This window comes from Eretmochelys imbricata, chromosome 3, assembly GCF_965152235.1.
Source record: "Eretmochelys imbricata isolate rEreImb1 chromosome 3, rEreImb1.hap1, whole genome shotgun sequence".
Classification (NCBI taxonomy): domain Eukaryota; kingdom Metazoa; phylum Chordata; order Testudines; family Cheloniidae; genus Eretmochelys; species Eretmochelys imbricata.
The window spans coordinates 64,226,885-64,248,697 of NC_135574.1; the positions used below are offsets into that span (position 1 = coordinate 64,226,885).

A 21,813-nucleotide genomic window follows, 5' to 3' on the forward strand; every position below is an offset into this window, starting at 1 on the left:
TCTAAAGGCACCAAAAAAATCAAGGTTTGAATTTTTTTAAATTACACAAAGAAAGGCAATAAAACATTAAGATAAGAAAATTAAAAAAAAAGATTTTTAGGAACCAAAATACCTCAGTTTTATCTGCTTGAAATCCTGTTGTGAAGTCAGGGGATTGTAAGTCTCTGGGACTACTCACTCCTGCATAACTACCTTCAGAATCAGATGTCAGCAATTCTGGAAGCGACTCCACAGAGTTAGCCTTATCCAATTTTATTAAACCTAAAATGTATTGGATAAGAATATAAAATAGAACTGTAACATGAAAAGCAGGATTGTTATACAATGCTTATATAGGAAAATACACAGACCTGGAAGGTGGCATCATATTTTGAACATTAGACAATTATAAAACTATAAATATAAAATTAAAAAGGGTAGTTCATTACATAATCCTATACAGTTGCAGGTAACCATCAATTTTCAAGCATCATGGAGCAGAATAAAATAGCTCCCCCTTCTCTTCCTTTCTCTAATCTGATTCACACAAACTATTTGCTTGAAAAAGGAATGCATGCATTTACTGTTTCTATTTCTCACCAACTGGACAATGAACAACAGGCTAATCAGATTCCAGTCATTTTCTTTCAGGGTTTCAAGTAGTGATTCAGTGTTTGGGCTGCCAACATTACAGGGGCACATTTAAGTTACAAAACAACAACAACAAAAAAACCATGGAAAAAATGTCCTTTAGTCTTAGTTTTATAAAAGGCTTGTTTTCCTAAAAATTAAGTTTGGGGCCAAAGTTAAATATCCCTTTAAAAAGGGAAGAAAAAACAGTATCACTTAATTCTATAATTCAATAAATAAACCATTATAATCCATACTGAACATTTACAAAAAAAGTTGTGTGTTAAGTAAGAAATTCTTCTAAAGATGAACAGATAGAGTATAGTATTTCATATTAAAGTTGATGCTAGACTTTGTGATGCCTGAAAGTTCATTTGCCACTAACCTGTGGAGGGTGGACTCTGAATAATATCCGAAAGATTATATCCTCCAGAGCTGTCTGATCGTCTTCGTGGCTTCTTTTTAGCCTTCATTTTTGCCTTTTTGAGAAGAGCTTCCCTATGCAGAAAATTTTTATATTTGAGAAGTCTTTAGAAATAACACAGTTAATATTGTTAAATCACTCAGACAATATGAAAACTTATTTATAGACTGGATTGTTAGCAGCAGTTATGATTATGTATATTGCATCAAGAGTGTATACATGAGCATGACAAGTCAAACTAAACTACAGTACTGGCGAGGTAGATATATCAAGATTAATATTAAGCTTTTCTTCTCATATAGTCTTGACACTTACATGTTCATTAAACCAGATATGGACTTTTGAACTAGCGTGTGGTGGATTTAGCACTCCTTACATGTAAGATCTAAGTAAATGGAGATGGTAAAAGAGTAATTGTAAGAAAAGGTACTTGACTGGAGCCAAAAGATGTCCATAGGTGAGTCACAGCAAAGGAGACTGAACCTCAGATTCAGAGTTGACTGATTTAAATCAAAGTGATATAAATCACCAAGGAGAAAACCTCAATTTAAAGAGGTGATATTAGTCAACTTTTCCATTTGTTCTTCAGTTATTTTCTAAAGAAAGGTGCTTTCTCATTGGTTGATAACACCTTTAAAACATGTTTATTTACAACTAAATACAGCCTTTACACTAGATTTGGTACATCTTTTTGCTACCTAGGATGGTATAATGTAAGTATATACATTTATTTAAGTAATTACATAGCTTAATATTTTCAGATTCTTATTAACTGTACATTTTAGTAGGTTAGAAAATGGTGATGTCACTTTTTCACTAGATAATTAACTTTTTGCTCATGATTTGTGTCTAGCAGCATTCTAATGGTAACTGGAATTTTAATAAAAATAAATTTTGTTTGTTTAACAAAACCATCATAAATGTTGTGGATACATAAACTTCTCCCAGCAAAACATGTTTCACATTTACAACTAAATAATTTACTAAACAGATATTAACTGAAGTCAGTTAGTTAAACTGATTATTTCAGATCAGCCTCGGGAAAATTGCAAATTTATTTAAGTGAAAGTGAATAGAGCTTAGGTTTCTACTCATCTATGTCTCATTTTCAAGAGACTGTCTACTACGTTACTTAGGCTGACCCCACTGTACCATAATTATAAAGCCTGACCTCACAAGTTAGACATTTCCCCCCGATTCTCTCTTTATACAGAAAAGCAGCCTTTAAACTCAAAGTTTTTGATGGAGACTCATGGATTCAGCATATTTATTTTTTTATTTAAAATGTTTTGAGAGACTATAATAAATTTGGAACCTAACATTTTGTATTTAATTCACATTTCATTTTGAACACTTTTTTAAAGAAACAATTTAAAAAAGTTTTTAAAAAATCTGGTTTTAAAAAATCCATTTTTAATTTTAATTATTTTTTTAAAGAAATCACTGATTTTTATCTACCCTGCTGAGCTTTCTAGATCGAAAACTATGTGTCTCAACTGCCTAAGCTAAAACATCTAAGTCTGTGAGCTTAAAGCCATTAGCAGATTCAAACCTCTATTTGTGGCCAAACCACCACTAGTGAGAGACAGAGAGCCACACTGAGTAAGCATATGCAACCTATGCAGATATTCAGGGTAGCATTGAACAAGATCTGTGTGATCTACTGAAATGGTACAATAATGAGCACACTGAACCAAATGGTAACCTTTGGTGTCTTAATAAAACTACTCTTAATTCTGTTAAAACAGTAGCATGACTGGAAAACAGCTAAGTACGCTGTTGCTGACAAAGGAGGTGCTGTCGTAATCATGAAGAGGTCGGAATATGAACAAGAGGCTGCTCTCTACCACCACTATCTACAAGCCATTACCCTCTGATCCCACTGAGGGTTACCAAAAGAAGCTATACCATTTGCTCAAGAAACTCCCTGAAAAAGCACAAGAACAAATCTGCACAGACACACCCCTGGAACCCCGACCTGGGATATTCAATCTGCTACCCAAGATCCATAAACCTAGAAATCCTGGATGCCCCATCATCTCAGGCATTGGCACCCTAACAGCAGGATTGTCTGGCTATGTAGACTCCCTCCTCATGCCCTACGCTACCAGCACTCCCAGCTATCTTTGAGACATCACTGACTTCCTGAGGAAACTACAATCCATCGGTGATCTTCCTGATAACACCATCCTGGCCACTATGGATGCAGAAGCCCTCTACACCCACATTCCACACAAAGATGGACTACAAGCCCTCAGGAACAGTATCCCTGATAATGTCGCGGCAAACCTGGTGGCTGAACTTTGTCCTCACCCATAACTACTTCACATTTGGGGACAATGTATACCTTCAAATCAGCGGCACTGCTATGGGTACCCGCATGGCCCCACAGTATGCCAACATTTTTATGGCTGACTTAGAACAACGCTTCCTCAGCTCTCATCCCCTAATGCCCCTACTCTACTTGCGCTACATGGATGACCTCTTCATCATCTGGACCCATGGAAAAGAAGCCCTTGAGGAATTCCACCATGATTTCAACAATTTCCATCCCACCATCAACCTCAGCCTGGATCAGTCCACACAAGAGATCCACTTCCTGGACACTACAGTGCTAATAAGCGATGGTCACATAAACATCACCCTACACTGGAAACCTACTGACTGCTATGCCTACCTACATGCCTCCAGCTTTCACCCAGACCACACCACACGATCCATTGTCTACAGCCAAGCTCTATGATACAACCTCATTTGCTCCAACCCCTCAGACAGAGCCAAACACCTAAAAGATCTCTATCAAGGGTTCTTACAACTACAATACCCACCTGCTGAAGTGAAGAAACAGATTGACAGAGCCAGAAGAGTACCCAGAAGTTACCTATTACAGGACTAGCCCAACAAAGAAAATAACAGAACGCCACTAGCAATCACCTTCAGCCCCCAACTAAAACCTCTCCAATGCATCATCAAGGATCTACAACCTATCCTGAAGAATGAGCAATTACTCTCACAGATCTTGGGAGACAGGCCAGCCCTTGCTTACAGACAGCCCCCCAACCTGAAGCAGATACTCACCAGCAATCACACACCACACAACAGAACCATTAACCCAGGAACCTATCCTTGCAACAAAGCCTGTTGCCAACTGTGTCCACATATCTATTCAGGGGACACAATCATAGGGTCTAATCACATCAGCCACACTATCAGAGGCTCGTTCACCTGCACATCTACCAATGTGATATATGCCATCATGTACCAGCAATGCCCCTCTGCCATGTACATTGGTCAAACTGGACAGTCTCTACGTAAAAGAATAAATGGACACAAATCAGACGTCAAGAATTATAACATTCAAAAACCAGTCGGAGAACAATTCAGTCTCTTTGGTCACTCAATTACAGACCTAAAAGTTGCAATTCTTCAACAAAAAAACTTCAAAAACAGACTCCAACGAGAGACTGCTGAATTGGAATTAATTTGCAAACTGGATACAATTAACTTAGCCTTGAATAAAGACTGGGAGTGGATGGGTCATTACACAAGTAAAACTATTTCCCCCTGTTTATTCCCCTCCCCCCAACTGTTCTTCAGACGTTCTTGTCAACTGCTGGAAATGGCCCACCTTGATTATCACTACTAAAGGTTCCCTCCTCCCCACCCCCACCCCCCGCTCTCCTGCTGGTAATAGCTCACCTTACCTGATCACTCTCCTTACAGTGTGTATGGTAACACCCATTGTTTCATGTTCTCTATGTATATAAATCTCCCCACTGTATTTTCCACTGAATGCATCCGATGAAGTGAGCTGTAGCTCACAGAAGCTTATGCTCAAATAAATTGGTTAGTCTCTAAGGTGCCACAAGTACTCCTTTTCTTTTTGCGTATACAGACTAACACGGCTGCTACTCTGAAACCAGTACAAACATGGTCTCCAAAATAACAATGTTATTACACTGGTAGTATAGCTTGTAAACAGTCATGTAGACAGGATGCTTATCCTTAGTCAAACAACTGGAAAAAGTGGGAGGAAAAAATCCAAACAGCTTTTATTTATTGTACCAAAATTAAAGAGTTATGTGACCCATAACTGACTACAGTATTCCTATTTCATAGAATTTCTATTGTTGTTTTACACATAACAATTGTAATAATGTACTTTAAAAGGTCCAAGAATGAAATAAAGTAAAGAACACAATGAAACAGTTGTCGTGGACTCCTGATAAGGCTTAGATACTTTGCAAGACTTTAAGACAAAAAGTCAAGCCTCCCAAAAAGGGCCAAAACTTTTTGCACTGTTGCAACAATTAGCAAATGTAATATACCTTTGTTGTTACACTGGATTATACAGTTTTAATCTTAGCCAATCATTCTTCTTCCTATATTGCCTATTTTATCCAGGCTCCTACACAACAGTGACGTATAACAGATTTTTAAAGTATATTATATATTCATAATTTTAATCTTCTTCACTGCTCCTGAAACACGCACTGGGTGGTACGACTTAGGGTTTAATTAAACCATTTCTGGAGCCTCAAGTGGAAGATAATCAGGAATGTCACTACTGATTAACTGTGTAGTATGAATTTTAAAAGCACTAACTACCCAATTCTGATGTGTCAAAACTTGGAAGATTTGTTATGTTCCTCTTCCATCTAAATGTGGTATGCTGCAGCATTATTTGCATCCGTGGTGCTTACTTCTTCTATAAGTATTTTCCAAAGAGAAAAACTTTAGAATATTCAAACAGGTGTTTAATAAATTATTTGAACACAGGTTTGCCAACGTTCTAGATCAGCAGCTTTTTTAAAAAAGCTATATACATAATGCAGCCAGTTAAAAAAATGTTGTTTCTCACAGCACGGTTCATGGGACCCTATGGAGTACTGCAGGATTCAGTGGGTCTGCCAAAGACCCGATGCTTTGTCCTCATCAAGCATTATTTGACACCATTGTATATGCTAATATTACCAGTGCTTCTGTGGAATACTGCAAGCAGCAAGAGGGAATCTAGAAAAAATTATCTAAGACTGGTGGAAGATATACAAGTGATGTTATACATACACACTCTTCAGTCAAAGATCACATACAAAGAAGAGTACAATGACATAGGAGGGACAAAGGAGGAAAAATGGTTTTGTGATTAAAAGAAATAGGACTAGGAGACAAGAACTGTTCTATTCCTAGTTTCCTTTGATTACAAGAAACTATAGCTGACTTAGAAAGCAAAATTTTCCAACAGAAATGCATAAAAAAAATTTGATTTTTGAAAATTTTTAATCAGCTCCACAAATCACTTAATTGTGACTGAGTTTACAGAAATTGAAAATGGGGAATATGCATATTTATCTCAAAGTTGTGGCATTGAAATCCATTTCTGTAAGTGGTTTGAAACCCTCTGACAGAAGGTGACTTAGAGATGCTTAGTATTATTTTTGAACAATTCTTGAATTCTCAGTTCTTACAGTTATCATAAAAGGTCTACTACTCTTCTCCACATACTCTGCTGGAAAATACATAAAAGGTGCTATGCAGTAGGAGGTAGTGTTGCCTAGTGGATAATGCACCAGACTTTCAGGAGACATTAATTCTGTACCAAGCTCTATTAATAACCTATTAGGTGACCTTGAACAAGTCACTTCACCTCTGTTCCTCAGTTTCCTCATTTTTTGTAAAATGTAGTAATGATGCCAATCGCCTCTGTAAAGCACTTTGAAATCAACTGCTGAAAAGTGTTATTTTTTTTTATTATTCACAAATTCTGTTCATTCAGCCTCAAGTCACTTCTTCCCATGATTCCCATTTGCTACCTGCAAAAATACTGGAGTTAACTGAAGCACACGAAAGCTACAAAAGCTACAATAGGATAATAAGAGCCCAATGCCTTTGTAGTGGCTGCACAGAACTCCATACATCTAGGTCGGGGTGGGCAAACTTTTTGGCTTGAGGGCCACATCTGGGTATGGAAATTGTATGACAGGCATGAATGCCCATGAAATTGAGGGTTGGGGTGCGGGGAGAGGCTCCAGCTGGGGGTGCGGACTCTGGGGTGGGGATGAGGGGTTAGGGGTGCAGGTGCTCCGGGCTGAGACCAAGGGGTTCAGAGGGCAGGATGGGGATCAGGGCTGCAGGCTCTGGGGGGGGCGTTTACTTCAAGCAGCTCCCAGAAGTGGTGGCATGTCCCCCCTCTGGCTCCTACATGGAGGTGCAGCCAGGCGGCTCTGCGCATTGCCCCGTCTGCAGGTGCCACCCCTGCAGCTCCCATTGGCCATGGTTCCCAGCCAACGGGAGCTGTGGGGGGGCGATGCTTGTAGCTGTGGGGGGGCAATGCCCCTGGCTGCCCCATGCATAGGAGCTGGGGGGAGGAGGAGAGAGAGACATGCTGCCGCTTCCAGGTGCCGTGTGAAGCAGGTACCCTGTTCCCCGGCAGGAGCTCAAGGGCCAGATTAAGATGTCTGGAGGGCCGGATGCAGCCCCTGAGCCTTAGTTTGCCCACCCCTGATCTAGCTGCACTCTGTGCATACACCTGACTTCACCTCCTACAGTTCTACTAACAGTGCCACCAATCAGAATGAGTGGTAGGAGAAAAGAAACTAGCAGGGGTCTACCACATTTCACTGCACAGAGAGCTCTGAAAAAGCAAAGGTCAGTCTGATCAGACATCAGAGGGAAAAAGCTTATTAACCTTTTAGAAGGAAAAAAGCCACAATTTTTTTTTAAAGCGTGTAGTATGAGGCTCATTTGCAAACAAAATTTCTCTTACATTGAACTTTAATACAGTACAGCAGATGTAAACTTTTCCAGCCCTCAACTATCATTAATTTTGGTTTCTTAAACATTGTTTCTAAATGCAGGTTTTCCATAGAATATTAAATAGATGTCCTCGCCTCTCTCTTTGGTGATCTTATTTGTTCCCATGGCTTCTACTACCACTTGAACACGGATTACTGCCAAATGCATCCTCTTCTACCCATGATCTCTCATGCTCCATCTAGTCATAGATCTGTGCCTGCCTCTGACACCTCTTCCTGGACCCAGCAAGTCTAAAACTGGGTTTATCATGTCTCCTTCAAAGCCTTCTGCTCTTGAACCCTTTTTGTTAATTGCACCACCATACATCTTGCTACACAACCCCACAATATGGAATCATTTTAAAATCTTCTCCAATTTCAAGATCCAGCAGATCTTGCCACTTCTTCCTCTAGTCCAGAAGTGGGCAAACTACGGCCCGCGAGCCACATCCGGCCCACAGGACTGTCCTGCCCTGCCCCTGAGCTCCGAGCCAGGGAGGCTAGCCCACAGCCCCTCCCCTGCTGTTCCCCCTCTCCTGTAGTGATGCCGCCGCGTGGGCAGCGCTCTGGGTGGCGGGGCTGCACGCTCATGCAGGGCAGTGCGTCTGGCTCCGGTTGGGCAGCACGGCTCCAGATATGCTGCTCTGAGCAGCATGGTAAGGGGGCCAGAGGGTTGGATATGGGGCAGGGAGTCCCGGGGGGCAGTCAGGGGACAGGGAGCGGTTGGATGGGGAAGAGGTTCAGGGGGGTGAGGTCCCGGGCGGGGGGGCGGTCGGGGAAGGGGGGTACCGGGAGGGGGCGGTCAGGGGACAAGGAGCAGGGGGGGGGAGGAGGCAGTTGTGGGGGGGGGGGGGGAGAAGTGCAGGGGTCGGATGGGGGCAGGGGCCAGGCTGTTTGGGGAGGCACAGCCCTCCCTAACCGGCCCTCCATACAGTTTCGCACCCCAGTATGGCCCTTGGGCCAAAAAAAGTTTGCCTACCCCTGCTCTAGTCTCTAAAAATTTGTTAATTCCCCTCCTACTCCCTATTTCTCATGCTTTGGTTACTTTAACACTCTCCTCTCCAGCCACCTACACTCCCATCTTTCTGTTCCAACTACAATCCACTCAAACACTGTCACCCCACTCCCAATCAAAGAAGTTCTCTTTTTGATATCATCTCCTCTTCCTCCTCAAATCACTTCAGTGGATTATCCCCACTCCATTTAAAGTTTACGCTTATCTTTAGTTTCAAGGAGCTCCATAACTCAGCTCATCATAACTCCATAACTCAGCTACATAACTAGCCTCATCTCCACTCAGCCTAAACATCATTCTGAACTGCTCCTTTTGCCATTTTTGCTCACCTCATTTTAACTTTGAAAAAGATTTTGGAACCTGCATTTCTTCTATTTTTGTATTTTAACTCTATTAGTTTGGTGCCACCAATGCTCTTGACTTTTAGCTGTGAAAAGAGATAAATCGGTATCCTATAAGAAAGATACTGCTATGTGTAGTTCACTTGGTTGGAGTGATGAATGCCAAGAACTACAGAGGCCAACTATTTCAGCAATCAAAGGAAGAAAACATAAGACTTACTGAGATGTTAGTTCTGTATTCATTTCTTCTTTCAAAAAGACAAAGTTTTCTCTGTCATCAGGCTCCAAAGAGCTAATGTCAGGTCCATCTTGATATGGAGTAATCACTCTCCTGACCATAGCTGGAATCTGAAATATCAAGAGTTAATGTTACACTGATCCTCTTAAGCTGTATAGTAGAAAGCAAACTATTTCTTGCAGAAGTACCAGATCAGTGGTTCTCAAATTATTTTTTTTCACGGATCACTTGAAAATTGCTGAGGGTCTCAGCGGACCACTTAACGATCTTTCCAAATGTTGTTTGTACCATTAGCTAACTATTGTAACGTGCTTTGGATAAAAGTACCTCATTAAAAAAACCTTAATAATAATTAACTTTTTTTGTTCTAGAAATAAAAGCACACAACTCATTTTCATATCTTCCCTTTCTAATGTGATGGATGTGCCCTCTCTCCCCTGCTGCAACAGCCCCTGAGCTGGGGCTGGGAAAGAGGGGGGTCTCTCCCTCTCTCCCCCATCATGGCAGCCCCCAAGCTATGACTGAGAAGGAGGAAGGTCTCTCCCCCGCCACAGCACCCACAGAGCTGAGGCTGGGGAGGAGGGCCATCTCTCCCTGGCAGCAGCAGCCCTGGAGATAGGGAAAGTCACCTCTTTCTCTGGCCACCACAGCCCTGCAAATCCCGAATTCCCCCCACTCCCTCTTCTCACCCCATTTCCCCCTCCCACCTACCCCCTATTCCCCCCAAGGCCACTAGCTCACCATACATGTGCATCTTCTCCAGGATCCAGGCACCTAATTAGCAGAGCCATGCCTGTGTGACTCCGCTAATTAGGTGGGTGGCCCTTCATTCTCTCATGTGTGGCCACCCAGATGTACACTTTAGAGAGATCTATCTGCAGACCACCTGAATGGAGCTCACGGACCACTGGTGACCCGCGGACTGCAATTTGAGAACCTCTGTACCAGATTATAATCACTCAAATACATAATTTTAGAATCCAGGTATTATCACCATTATGCATTACAGCCTACAAGACCAAGGAAATTTATAATTAAAAAAAAAAGCATACACACAAACACTGCCACATCTACACGTTCTTTAATTCTTTTAAAGAAAACGTAAAGGTTCAGAACTTAATTTAAAAACTGACTAGGATACTTCATAGAAGAATGGCACAGATTTATGCCCAATCACAGTCTCTTACCATTAAAGTATTAAAGAAGAAAAATAGTTTATACTGTATGCTGACTCTCCCTTGCTTACTGGCAAAGTTTCACTCATTTCTTTTGTTTCACTTAATATTAATTCTTCCTACATTGCCCTACTGATATTAGAACAGGAAAGCAGAATTAGATACTCTTGGAAGCTACCAATTCCACTAAAAATGAGTGTTACCTCTTCCCCCCACACCACAAATTCTTCCTCTGCATAGAATTACCCGACACTCGTTTGTTTACTAAAGCCAATTTACAACATATGTTTTGTGGTGCCATTAATACCATTAAATGCATATGACTGATAGTCTTAATGGAACACAGAATTATGCATGTTGCAGTGGTAATAAATGTGTAACTATCAGAAAATTTCCGAAGTAAAGAAGAATTTAAAAAAATATAGATTAAATTTATTTCTGGATTAATGTTTTGAAAGGACCACTGCCCACCTGATGAGCATCTGACACACATTTATCAGCTTAACTCAATGTTCATTTTTAAAGTAGTCAATTTTCACTGACCTAGGTATAGCTTACCATTTTTCTGTAAGACACAGAAAGGTCCCTCAAAACTTCATCACTTAAGACATCTAGAGTCCTAAAACAAGATAGATAGTTATAGCCTCGGTCTCATTTACCATACTTTAAGTCATTTGATTCAAACTGCAAGATATTTGTTCAATAGGATTCAAATAATTACAGTTTAGGGGTACACATATGTACAGGTGATAGCATTAGATATTATGGTGATGGGCACTAACATCCTACTTTAGCTAGATCATCAAATCTTAAATTACTTTCTCATCTACCTTTTGCCTACTTGTTTGGCTCCTTTATGATACAGTCTAACAATCCAAGGCATTGCATAGCTTCTAACAAGCAAGTTTTTGTTTAGTTTTTTAATCAATTTGCTACATAAAGAGTTTGTCTGGGATATGGTGCAGATTAACCCTTTAAGTAAAATTACTGTTGCAGGTAATAAAAATTGAGGTCTGCTTTAATCCCATTTACTTGCCTGTAACATATTATATACCTACCATGTGTGAACACAGCAATTATTTTAAAGAGAAATTGTTTACACTGAAACTGCAACAGCAATCATGTATGTAAAAAATACCAACATGATGCTCATGGCTAGAGCTGAGCAAACTGGATTTTTAGTTCGACCAGCAAATTGAAAAAAAAAAAAAAAAAAATCACAGAAAACAGTCTGTTCCAAAAATGTTTGGCCTGTGTCAGCAAATTGGAAAAGTTTGTTTCGGTCCCGCTTCAAGAAACTACGCATGTTCCTCCCCCTCTCCCTTATAATACGTAGCCCAAAGCTCAGGGCACTCGCCTGGGATGTGGGCAACTCAGGTTTGAATCCCTACTCTGAAACAGGAACTTAAACACACATCTCTCCTTGCCAGGTGCTAGGCTATTCTCGGGTAGGTTGCTCTCAATCTCTGCTCTTAAAGGTGTTCCACTTCGTATAAAAAGTCAAATATTAATTGGGCCAAATAGAGGGACAGAGTGAGAATGATTCGATAGCCTGGTGATTAAGGCACTCTCCTGGGAGGTAGCAGATGTGGATTCAACTCTTCTCTGCTTGATTCAGAGGAGGGATTCAAGTCCCTGCTCCAGAGTAGGGATTCAAACATGTGTTTCCCACATCCCAGGCAAGTGCCCCTAGCTCCTCGGCTAAAGTTATAGAGGGCGATGGAAGGACAAACAGTTTTCTGATGCTGATCCTGAAAAAAAATCTCAGGTGAAAACAATGATAAATTTGGGGTTGTTCATGAATAAATAAAAACTGAAATTTTTGTCTGAAAAAATTTCACCTAGCCCTATTTATAACCATTTTGAAATGTCTTCCAGAGCTACCTTGCAGGTCTCCATTCTTAGGACTGATTCAAAGCCCACATCAGTGGAAAGATTCCTACTGACTTATCTCAGTGGGCTTTGGAACAGGCTCTTTTTGCCTCAGGATTACGGAAGTAACACTTTATTATGTGTTGTAGTACAGGTGTAACAGATACATAACTTGCAAGATAGGGCACAGAGTTTCAGCACAAATGTATACCACTGCAGCTGAGGATTTTTGGTTACATTCTCAACTATCACTCGTAACATTTCCTGATAATTCTTCCAACAGTTCCACCCTTTTGCAGTATTTCACTTTTATGGTTCAAAGCATACTGTAACACCTACATCCACTCTTACCTCGCTTCAAGCAAGGCTGCCATATTTAGTCCTATGAACTGCAAGCAGGACAGTTTTAACTGTTCAGCACTGTATGTTGCTGAAAACTCCAGCAGCTCAGTAGCATTCTTTAAAGTGACTGGAAAGAAGAAACATCACAGACTTAAATAGAGAACATACTGCAATTTTGTTCTGTAATCACTTATTACATCAAGATATACAGTATGAATTGGGGGGGGGGAGGGGAGGAGAGCTCAGGTTATGAAAAATGAATAAAAACAAACCCTTTTCCTGTTTCATTAGACAGGAGCACTAATGCTTAAGTGGCCCTGACTCCACCCAAGGCAACACTATTATTATTAAATACTTATGTAGCATGAATTTGACTGATTCTTTACAGAAATACAAAAGATAGTCACAGCTATGAAAAGCCTACAATCTAAGCACAGATCAGCTTTGAAAATGGGAGCAAACAGACAAAGAGAGTGAGAAACAGAGGTTAAAACAACAGTAACATGAATAAATTTATATTGTGAACAAAGCTTAAGCTCCAATATTTTTCTATAGCTGAAAAAGATGTAGTGAGAGAAGGCAGGAATGGAAGTCACCAAGGAAAGCCAAGTAGATTCTGAGAAGAGAGATGAAGGAGAGTGAGGATGATTGGTGTGCTAGAAGAGGGAGGCATTTCCACCCAAAAAGACATTGTCAAGAGAAGTATGAAAGCACAAAAAGAGCAACAAAAAAGAGTTAGGGAAGGACATGAGATGGGAATTAGGTAGAAACATGAAAAAAATTGTGTAGTGCCTTAAAAAAGTGAGGACAAGGAGTTTGAATTTGATGAGGTAAGAGACCCAGAACTGGTAAAGATACTTGAAGTGAAGTGACATGATTGAAGTTGCAGGCCAAGAAGATTATTTTAGTTCTAGAATGTTGGGCAGTCTGAAGGGGGGTGAGCACAGATGTCTAGGCAAGAGAGAACTATGACATGAACTGGAGAGTCGCGCCTTCATTCCCATAGCCACAGCCAGAGTTAAGCAGCGTCACACTGCAACTCACAAAAAAGCTTAAACACTTACCTTCTAAACAACTGGATTTATTTTAACAAAATGAAAAAATGCAGCCATTTCATTAAGAAACATAGTAAAAACACTCACGTTTTTCAGTAATGGCTACTTCACACATTTCTTTCAGTCGAGATACAAGAAGTTGGTCTGCTACCACCAGAACATTACAAATAAATTCCACATTTTGAGAGTCTGGAAATGAAGAAAAGTTGCATGAGAAAGATGACTGGTTACGTGAAAAATGCTTCAGAAAAGTTTCAACAAAGGCCAGTTTGCTCCACTGTGCTTTGTAGGTGTCATGGCATAGGTAGCTTATGAAGTGGGATTTAAAATAGGACAAGATGGTAGTGGCTTTGCAAATCTTGTAGAGAAGGAGTTTTTCTTATATATAAAGGGGCAACATAGAGAAAACATAGAAGTGCTTGTGGAAAAAGCAGCTGATCATGGTGTCTTCAGCAAAACGAAGGTCGGGGCGGGGGGCGGGAGACAACACTTGCAGTAAAACTACAACTGACTCCAAAGTATAAAATGATATCATATTGGTAGGGGTTTACCAAATAACATATATGATTCAAAAGGCAATACAATATCTTTTTAGTAAAAAGGGTAATCTAATCGTGGTACTTACGGTACCACTTCCCCATAACACACAAATGTCTCTAATTTGAAAGCGTTCACACTGTAGTGCACAATATCCAAACTTTCTGCTCCCTTCAGGTGTCTTTTCCTTGTTTATTAAAATGAAAATAGCAGAATTATTTGAAAGAGATCAAGCTGAAATTTATTCCTTTTAAAAACTCGCTGTCAGCTGTTCATGCCCCCAACTCTACAATTTCCAGAAACAAATATATTGTCAGCACCTTTTATTGCAGGAGCTTCATCTGTATAGATGTAATCCAGGATAACCTGCAGTATGTCAGAATGGATTGGCATTTCCAGAGCTGCACAACAGGATGACTAAAGGAAAAAGGGATAAGAAGAGTACAATTTCAAAAACTGATCATTTAAAAATCAAAGGTGATTACAAGGAATTACACGGGAAACTCCAGTTCCTCCAAAACAAGTAGGTCTCTCAAGAATCTGAACTCCTGCAGTACTGGATGGGTTTGAAGGATGGGACCCTATTCAGTTGTCGATACCGATGCTATATGCTGCTTTGGCAAGTCTATTCTGATCAGAGTAGTCGATGCTTATGAGGATGACTTGGGGGGGCGCTGAGACCATATGGGACATGACATCTTCCAGGTACCAAGGCCATCTTAGTGGTCAACTTAGATGTAGACAGTACATATAGTGTGTATAGTTCTCTTAGTGGTTGAATGCTCCCATGATGCAGTGCCCTGCTTGTGCAGCACCAAAGGTCTCAATACAAGGCATGCTTGTTGTCCTTTTTCTCTGCTGAGCCCAGAGCCCCAGGCACAGGATTGGTACCAAGAATGTTTGCAGCCTCAGCCATACCCAGGGTGGGACACAAGGACTCCTCAGCAGTCTTCACAGGGACTGAGGTCTTTTTGAGATGGACTCTTTCTGGGGACAATGACTCCATTTTCTATGGGTTTTCTTCATGAATTTACCTCAGGTAAACAAAGGTGAATGTGCTGAAATTGACAGGGCACTGTGTTCATTCAGTGACTGATGTTTGGGTTGGGGAGCAGGAGGTACGAGAGGGGTGTCTCCTGGCCTGGACATGAGGCTAGTTGAAAGGAACACTCCATCATTAAGAACCTCAGTTTCAGCTCCAGATTTTTTCTTGCTCAGTACTTAAAAAAGTAGAGCAGATGGAACACTTTTGCAGGATATGAGACTCTCCCAAGTAGTGGATAAAATGGGAATGCCGGTCACTGACTGGGAAGGACTCCCAGCAAAGACGCACTGCTTGAAGCGAGCCTGGCATACCCTGGGGCAATGGCATCTAGCAGTGGAAGGCACCCCTTGCCCAAAGAGGAAAGAGATGAGAGAAAATCCCCCTGAATCCCAAAATACAAAAGTTAAAATAAAATAACTAAAGAAAAATAATAAAATAAAGAAGGGAAACTAGGCTAAGAGACTTTGAAAGTAAGGCACATTAACCCTACGTCTCAGGCCAAGACAGGTGAGAAGGAACTGAGGGCGGTTCGCTTGCATAGTCATAAGTAATCTCAGAGCAGGGCATGAGGAAATGCAGCCCAAACAGGCACTACTATCAAAAATCTCTGATTAAAGACACATTGTGCGTGAGCGCACCTGAAGTGGAGCACTCATAGGGACATTACTTGAAGACTAATATTATCTACATGTCATTTATTAAGACCTACTGCAGGAAGGAAGTTTAATACACCTCCAAGGATATTAGCAATTCAAACTCACTGGGGGGAGGGAGGGGTTTATAATACTACAGATTATTTGCAGTAGAAATTTCTAAGATAGCAATATACTTACTAACTCAAAGTCTGCTTTTACATAAAATTACCATGTCTCATAACATTTATGCTTAATTTTTTTTATTTAATACAGTTTCTGAACAGTTCAAAATTAGTTTCTCTGCTAAAATTTCCCATTTTCCTACAAGTTTTACACAAACTGTATTTTAATTTACATTCCAGTTAATGGCAAAATCTCATTTGAGAAACAGGAAAATCTTCATTCACTTACATTAATGTGAAACAACTAACACGGCACACATATTTTTAACTGGCAAGCTTACCTCAATCCAAGAACTGCTTAACATCCTATGAAAGTAGTCTGTAAAGAAAAAAAAAAAACAAGCTCATTTTGAGACATAATATGAGAAGCAAGTTATTGTGAACAAAAGAATCTACAGATATTACATACATACCAAGTCTTGCACAGAGTACACATTTGTGACAAGGGAATTCCTTTCCATCTATAGATTTCATGGTCACATCACAGAGGTCTGAACTACAAGACATTTAGAACAGTTATAATCCTGAAATTATTAGCAAATATAAACTCTATAAACAGTTCATTTCTCTTTTGTGCTTGAAACCAGCTTTGACAGGATTAGGCTTCTTGTGCTCTCAAAGAGGGGAAGGAACTTACAAATATTTAACTAGAAACACAATACATTTACCTTTATGATGGTAAACATACCAAACAAGACTTCTCAGCAGGTCTTAAAAGGATTAAAAAAAAAAAAAGAAAAAAAAAAGAAAACCCACCATAAGCCAAGCTAGTCATAAAGCAAGCTAACTAGTGAAGAGGATTTCCTCCAAAACCAATTCTATCTTCCAGTTATTGCTTCTCAAGACTGTGCTCTGAAGGCAGGAGCAGCCAAGCTTCCTGCAGACGCAGGAGGTGGGTCTGATCTCCCCTGTGGTGCCAGGAGTGGCCCAGCAAGGGGCTCCTAGCTGCCAGTCCTGACCAGGTTGGGGAGGGAGAGGACTTCCTCTTCCCCTACATGGGCCCTCTCAAGGGGAGGCCAGACCCAACTCCAGGGACCTCTCCCTGCTGCAGGAAGGTTTGAGCTGGGCAGGAGCTCTGGAACTTCCTACAGACACCTAGCTGCTAGTCCCGGTCAGGTAGATATGGGCATCTGATATGGTTTTGTAGGGTAGTGATCTCCATTGGTAGCCTCATACTGGAGAGCCACTGCCTTAAGTTAACAAAAGCAAGCGAAAAAAAAAGTTCTGGTTTCTAATGTTATTAACTGAATGTCAACATGGAGCATCCAGCAACTGTGTCTTCCCTCATTCCCTGTCTGAAAACACCTGTTTGTGTTCAGACACAGCTCTCTCTGCATCCGTGGAGTTCGTTGGAATTGTCAGCCAGTTCCGAGCTAGCCTTGCAAGATGGGGGATTCTGCTTTCCACTGAGTTTCAAAACTGTAGCACAGGCAAACTACAGTCCGCGTCTTTTGTGATATTTTTGTAAGAAGGAATCTCCAGCCCACAATTCTTGTCAAAGCCAGTAACTGCATTAGGCCAGGTAAATCCACCATCAACAGGTGCATTTGTGCAGGGTCAAAAATACACACAACTTTTAGGAACCCTGCTGAATGTTGTTGAAACTTTTGAACAGTTTTTGCTGCATTGCTTGACTCTTTCCCATAGCAATAGTATTGTTTGAGCTTCTTTGCCATGCAAGAAAACACCTGCTGAGCACTGGCATTTAACTCAGCATTGTCAGAGTGATTTTCATTTGATTGTGCTTCAGCCCGGAACAGGACATCCATTACTTTTTGTATGCTTGGAGGATTGTGACATGTCAAGATTCCAACCAAGTGATTAAGTCTATCAGTCCTGTGGCATTCTTGGCAATGAACTGAACTTCCTCATTCAGCTGAGCATTGTTTAGAACCTGCATTTTTGGTGTCAGTGTGAGCTCTTCTGAGATGAACTCCAAATAGTACATCAGGTGAGCTGCATGGTATTGTACAGCCTCAAATCAGAAATTTCAACAAGTAATTATTGGCTCTGGGGGAAGTTCCATTTTTTCCCCCTGATTTCAGTCATTGGTGCAACGTGCTGCCTTGTATCACAGTTTGTGGCTAGGGCAGCATTTAAAGATATTTTAATGTAGCTGACCAGTTATCAACTTTCCCTAACTCACATCTCCACAGCTCCCTGAGAAGACAAAATTATATGTGCATTACATGTAATATGGACAACATTTGGCATTAGACTTTGGTGAACAGATTTGAAAGATTTCATCATGTAAGTTGCATTTTCGCTTATGAAAGCAGATACTTTGACAAAGTTCACACCATATTTTGAAATGGTTTTAATTATCGCTTGAAAAACTCTACCATAGTTAACAGCATCGAAGTAAACGCAGCTGGCAAGCACTGTTAGCTTTTCTGTCTGTACATCTTTGGCCTTGTCAGAAATAAAATCAAACAGAACATGCAGTACGTAGTTGTTTTGCTCAACTGTGGACTCATCCGAAATAACTGCAAAAGACTCACATGCGTTAATTTGATACTTCACTTCCTCAAAATGTGTAGCAAAAACCTTAGGAAGGTAGTCCTGTTGTAACTTATTCGCAGTTGGTAAGCAACTGGCATTTTGGGCGATCACGTTTTTCCAGTGGGATATTAGCATTTGCAAACACATCCACAAGTTTCATTCTAGCTAAATGACAGATCTCAGAGCTCTCTGTCATTTTCTTTTTTTTTTAAAAAAGAAAAGATGAAATTGTTTTTTTAACTTTTCGTTTACCAGCAATGCACTATGCGCAGCCCTCTTTCTGCCTTGATGAGTTTCCAAGTCTAAGTGGCGCTGAACTGTTGCCTGACGTGTATGATCCAACAAAACATTGCAGTCTGTACAAAGTAGTTTGTCACCATCAGCATGTAGAATTTGGAAGCCAAAATTCTTTCACTTGATCCACTGTATTAATGATTTTAGAGGTTTTTGATTTACTTTGGACACTCATTTTACACTTGTAATTTCACTTGTCTTCCGGAAGGATGCCAATTGAGATTACTATGCTACAAAAGTGCCCCAATGTTCGTATCTATCGATCAGTGAGTTGAGCCGAGTGTGATTCACTGCTGTAAAGTGTCAATCAAAAAATTCTCTCAGTTCTTCATCTTTCTTTTTATTTTTATTGAAACAAGCTAACAATTGCATCTGGAAGGATGGGGAGGGCAGTTCTCTGTACAATTACCCCTCTCCTCACAGCTGCAAAATGATAGGGAAAGGAAGCAAGTGGAGGGTGAGGGGGGCAGAGCTACTTGCACCTGGGAGAGGTACCCAACAGCAGGCCTGCAGGGCAAGAGAAAGTCCTGTCCCTCCCAGCCGGTTGGGACTAGCAACCCCTTGCTGGGGCCCCCACAGCACAGAGGAGATTGGACCCACCTCCACTGCCGGAAGCCTCCTCCGGCTGCAGGAAACTCTGGAGCTTCTGCCCAGACCCAGAGCTTCCTGCAGCAGGGGAAGGTACACAGAGGTGAGTCTGATGTCCTCCCCAAAAGCAGCTGTGCAGGGGAAGGACAAATCCTGGCCCCCCCAGCCCAGCCAGGATTCTCAGCTAGGAGCCCCTGGTTGGGGCATTGCCAGCAGCATGGGGGAAATCAAACCCATCTCACCAAGCCTCCTCTGTCTGCAGGAACCTCCAAGACTGCTGCCCAGCCCCAGAGCTTCCTGCAGCGGGGAAGGCACTCAGAGGTGGGTCTTATCCTTCCCCCACCCCCAAAGAGCAGCCGCGCAGGGGAAGGACAAGTCTTGTCCCTCCCTAACCTGGCTGGGACTTGCATTTAGGAGCCCCTGGGCTGGGGCACCTCAACAGCATGGGGGAGATCAGATTTCATGGGGAAGGGCTTATTTCATGGTCCATGAGATGTTTTTCACTGCCGTTAAATTTGCCCTAAATATAGCCTATTCCAACGTAAGTTAAAGAATTAAGCTTTAGTACCACTGTAAGCATTGAAACAGGACCAAGTAATTCAGATATAAATAGCAGTAGGGTAAAAATTCAGGTAATTTCCCCTCATGGGAAAATATTTCAGAGATTCTTCTCATTAAGCAACCCTGTAAATTTCTAATTGAAGAAGTCAAAATCTATATGGCTTTAGTAGGAACAACAACATGTAGCCCTGCAACAGACAGAGCATGTCAGACTGGAAAAGTCAAGTTTTCTTCTGATGTTACTATTCTATAATATAAATGAAGCCATGGAAAATGTGAATGCACAACAGACAAACACAATCATTGAGATCTGGTTCCGAGTACTAATCCAGTATCTCAAATTACAAAAGCGTGGTAAATACAAAGAATCTCTCTCCAATGACCATTAACTGTGAAATACACACATACACCCCTGACAAGTAATAACACTTTACAAAAAATTTCAGGTTACAAAATTTTGGCTGCATCTGCTTAGTGTCTACTTAATTCAAAATGAAGTGAAAGGTACTAAAAAATAAGGTCAGATACACGCAGAGACTTGACGTCGCTAGATTTTAAAACTTACCATTTTTGGGGGTTTAACTTTGGTTTGGTTCCATTTTTCCTGTTGACAACATTAATTTTTCCATTTTCTAGTTTAACTCCATCCAATCTGCAGGCACAAATATTACAAACATCAATTATTATACATTACTGATAGTTATAATGATAAAGAAAAATAGGTTTGAAATTTAGTACCACTTAACACTGTGACCACAAATGAAAGGACAACAAATGCACTTCACAGAAACCTAGGAAGTCTATGAAGAAACGGACTGATCCTTCAGCATAGATATGAAACGGATATAAAAACAGATTGCTAGGCTTCTCTCTACCACTTTATTACTCCTATTTATGTATCCTGGTCCAACTGACAGGTGGGCTATACAGGTAGGCTTAGCCATCCACATGGTGTTTGCTGCTTCTGGGCCATACTTTGAGGCGGTATGGATTATCTTGAGTGTCGAGAGGTGTATAGCATTAGAGATATGCTATGAGGGTTAATTTGTAAATTGGGTGAACACATATGGTGGCTTTATTAGAAGGCTGAGGGACATTTTTGCTTTTAAAATTACTGGGCTCTGTGCTGGCTGTTCTTTTATGTGCACCCAGCTGTGGTAACTGCTTCTTTTTTATGACCACCACACAATGGCTCAGAAAGCTGAACAACAAAGTAGTATGTTAAAATGCAGAGTGGGGGAAATTGGTTTACAAGGGTTTACTGTCCTCAGTCCTTTTGATGATGGTACAGAGAGACACAAGACAGAAAAACAGTATCATGCAGAAATTTGTACAACAGCAGAGATGTTTAATCTCAACTCCACTGGTTTCATCTTGTAATATTATCAGAAACACAAGGCATCAGTTAACAGGGTTCCAGTTCTTTGTTTCATACTGTTTAATGCAAAGTCTACAGCATCATCCATACAAAGATCAACATCAACCACAGATAAGAGCCATGACTTTATATGTATCACACAAAGGACGAAACATACGGTCAGTCTGAGGCAAGGAGTAATCTGGAAAGCTACATTATTTGCATCTAAACTCAAACACAGGAGGTC

The 21,813-nt window shown here is 40.9% G+C and overlaps 1 protein-coding gene across 1 annotated transcript in view; it reads right to left on the reverse strand.

Annotated features, from left to right (window-relative positions):
- IBTK (inhibitor of Bruton tyrosine kinase) overlaps positions 1–21,813 on the reverse strand; it is a 96,741-nt gene that overhangs the window by 34,524 nt on the left and 40,404 nt on the right. The window contains exons 13-22 of the mRNA XM_077812747.1: positions 20,775–20,861; positions 16,678–16,760; positions 16,546–16,583; positions 14,723–14,819; positions 13,953–14,054; positions 12,820–12,937; positions 11,155–11,215; positions 9,404–9,531; positions 995–1,107; positions 113–261 (exon numbers count right to left, since the gene is read on the reverse strand). Coding sequence (XP_077668873.1) covers positions 113–261; positions 995–1,107; positions 9,404–9,531; positions 11,155–11,215; positions 12,820–12,937; positions 13,953–14,054; positions 14,723–14,819; positions 16,546–16,583; positions 16,678–16,760; positions 20,775–20,861 — 976 coding nt within the window. The remainder of the gene's footprint in view (positions 1–112; positions 262–994; positions 1,108–9,403; positions 9,532–11,154; positions 11,216–12,819; positions 12,938–13,952; positions 14,055–14,722; positions 14,820–16,545; positions 16,584–16,677; positions 16,761–20,774; positions 20,862–21,813) is intronic.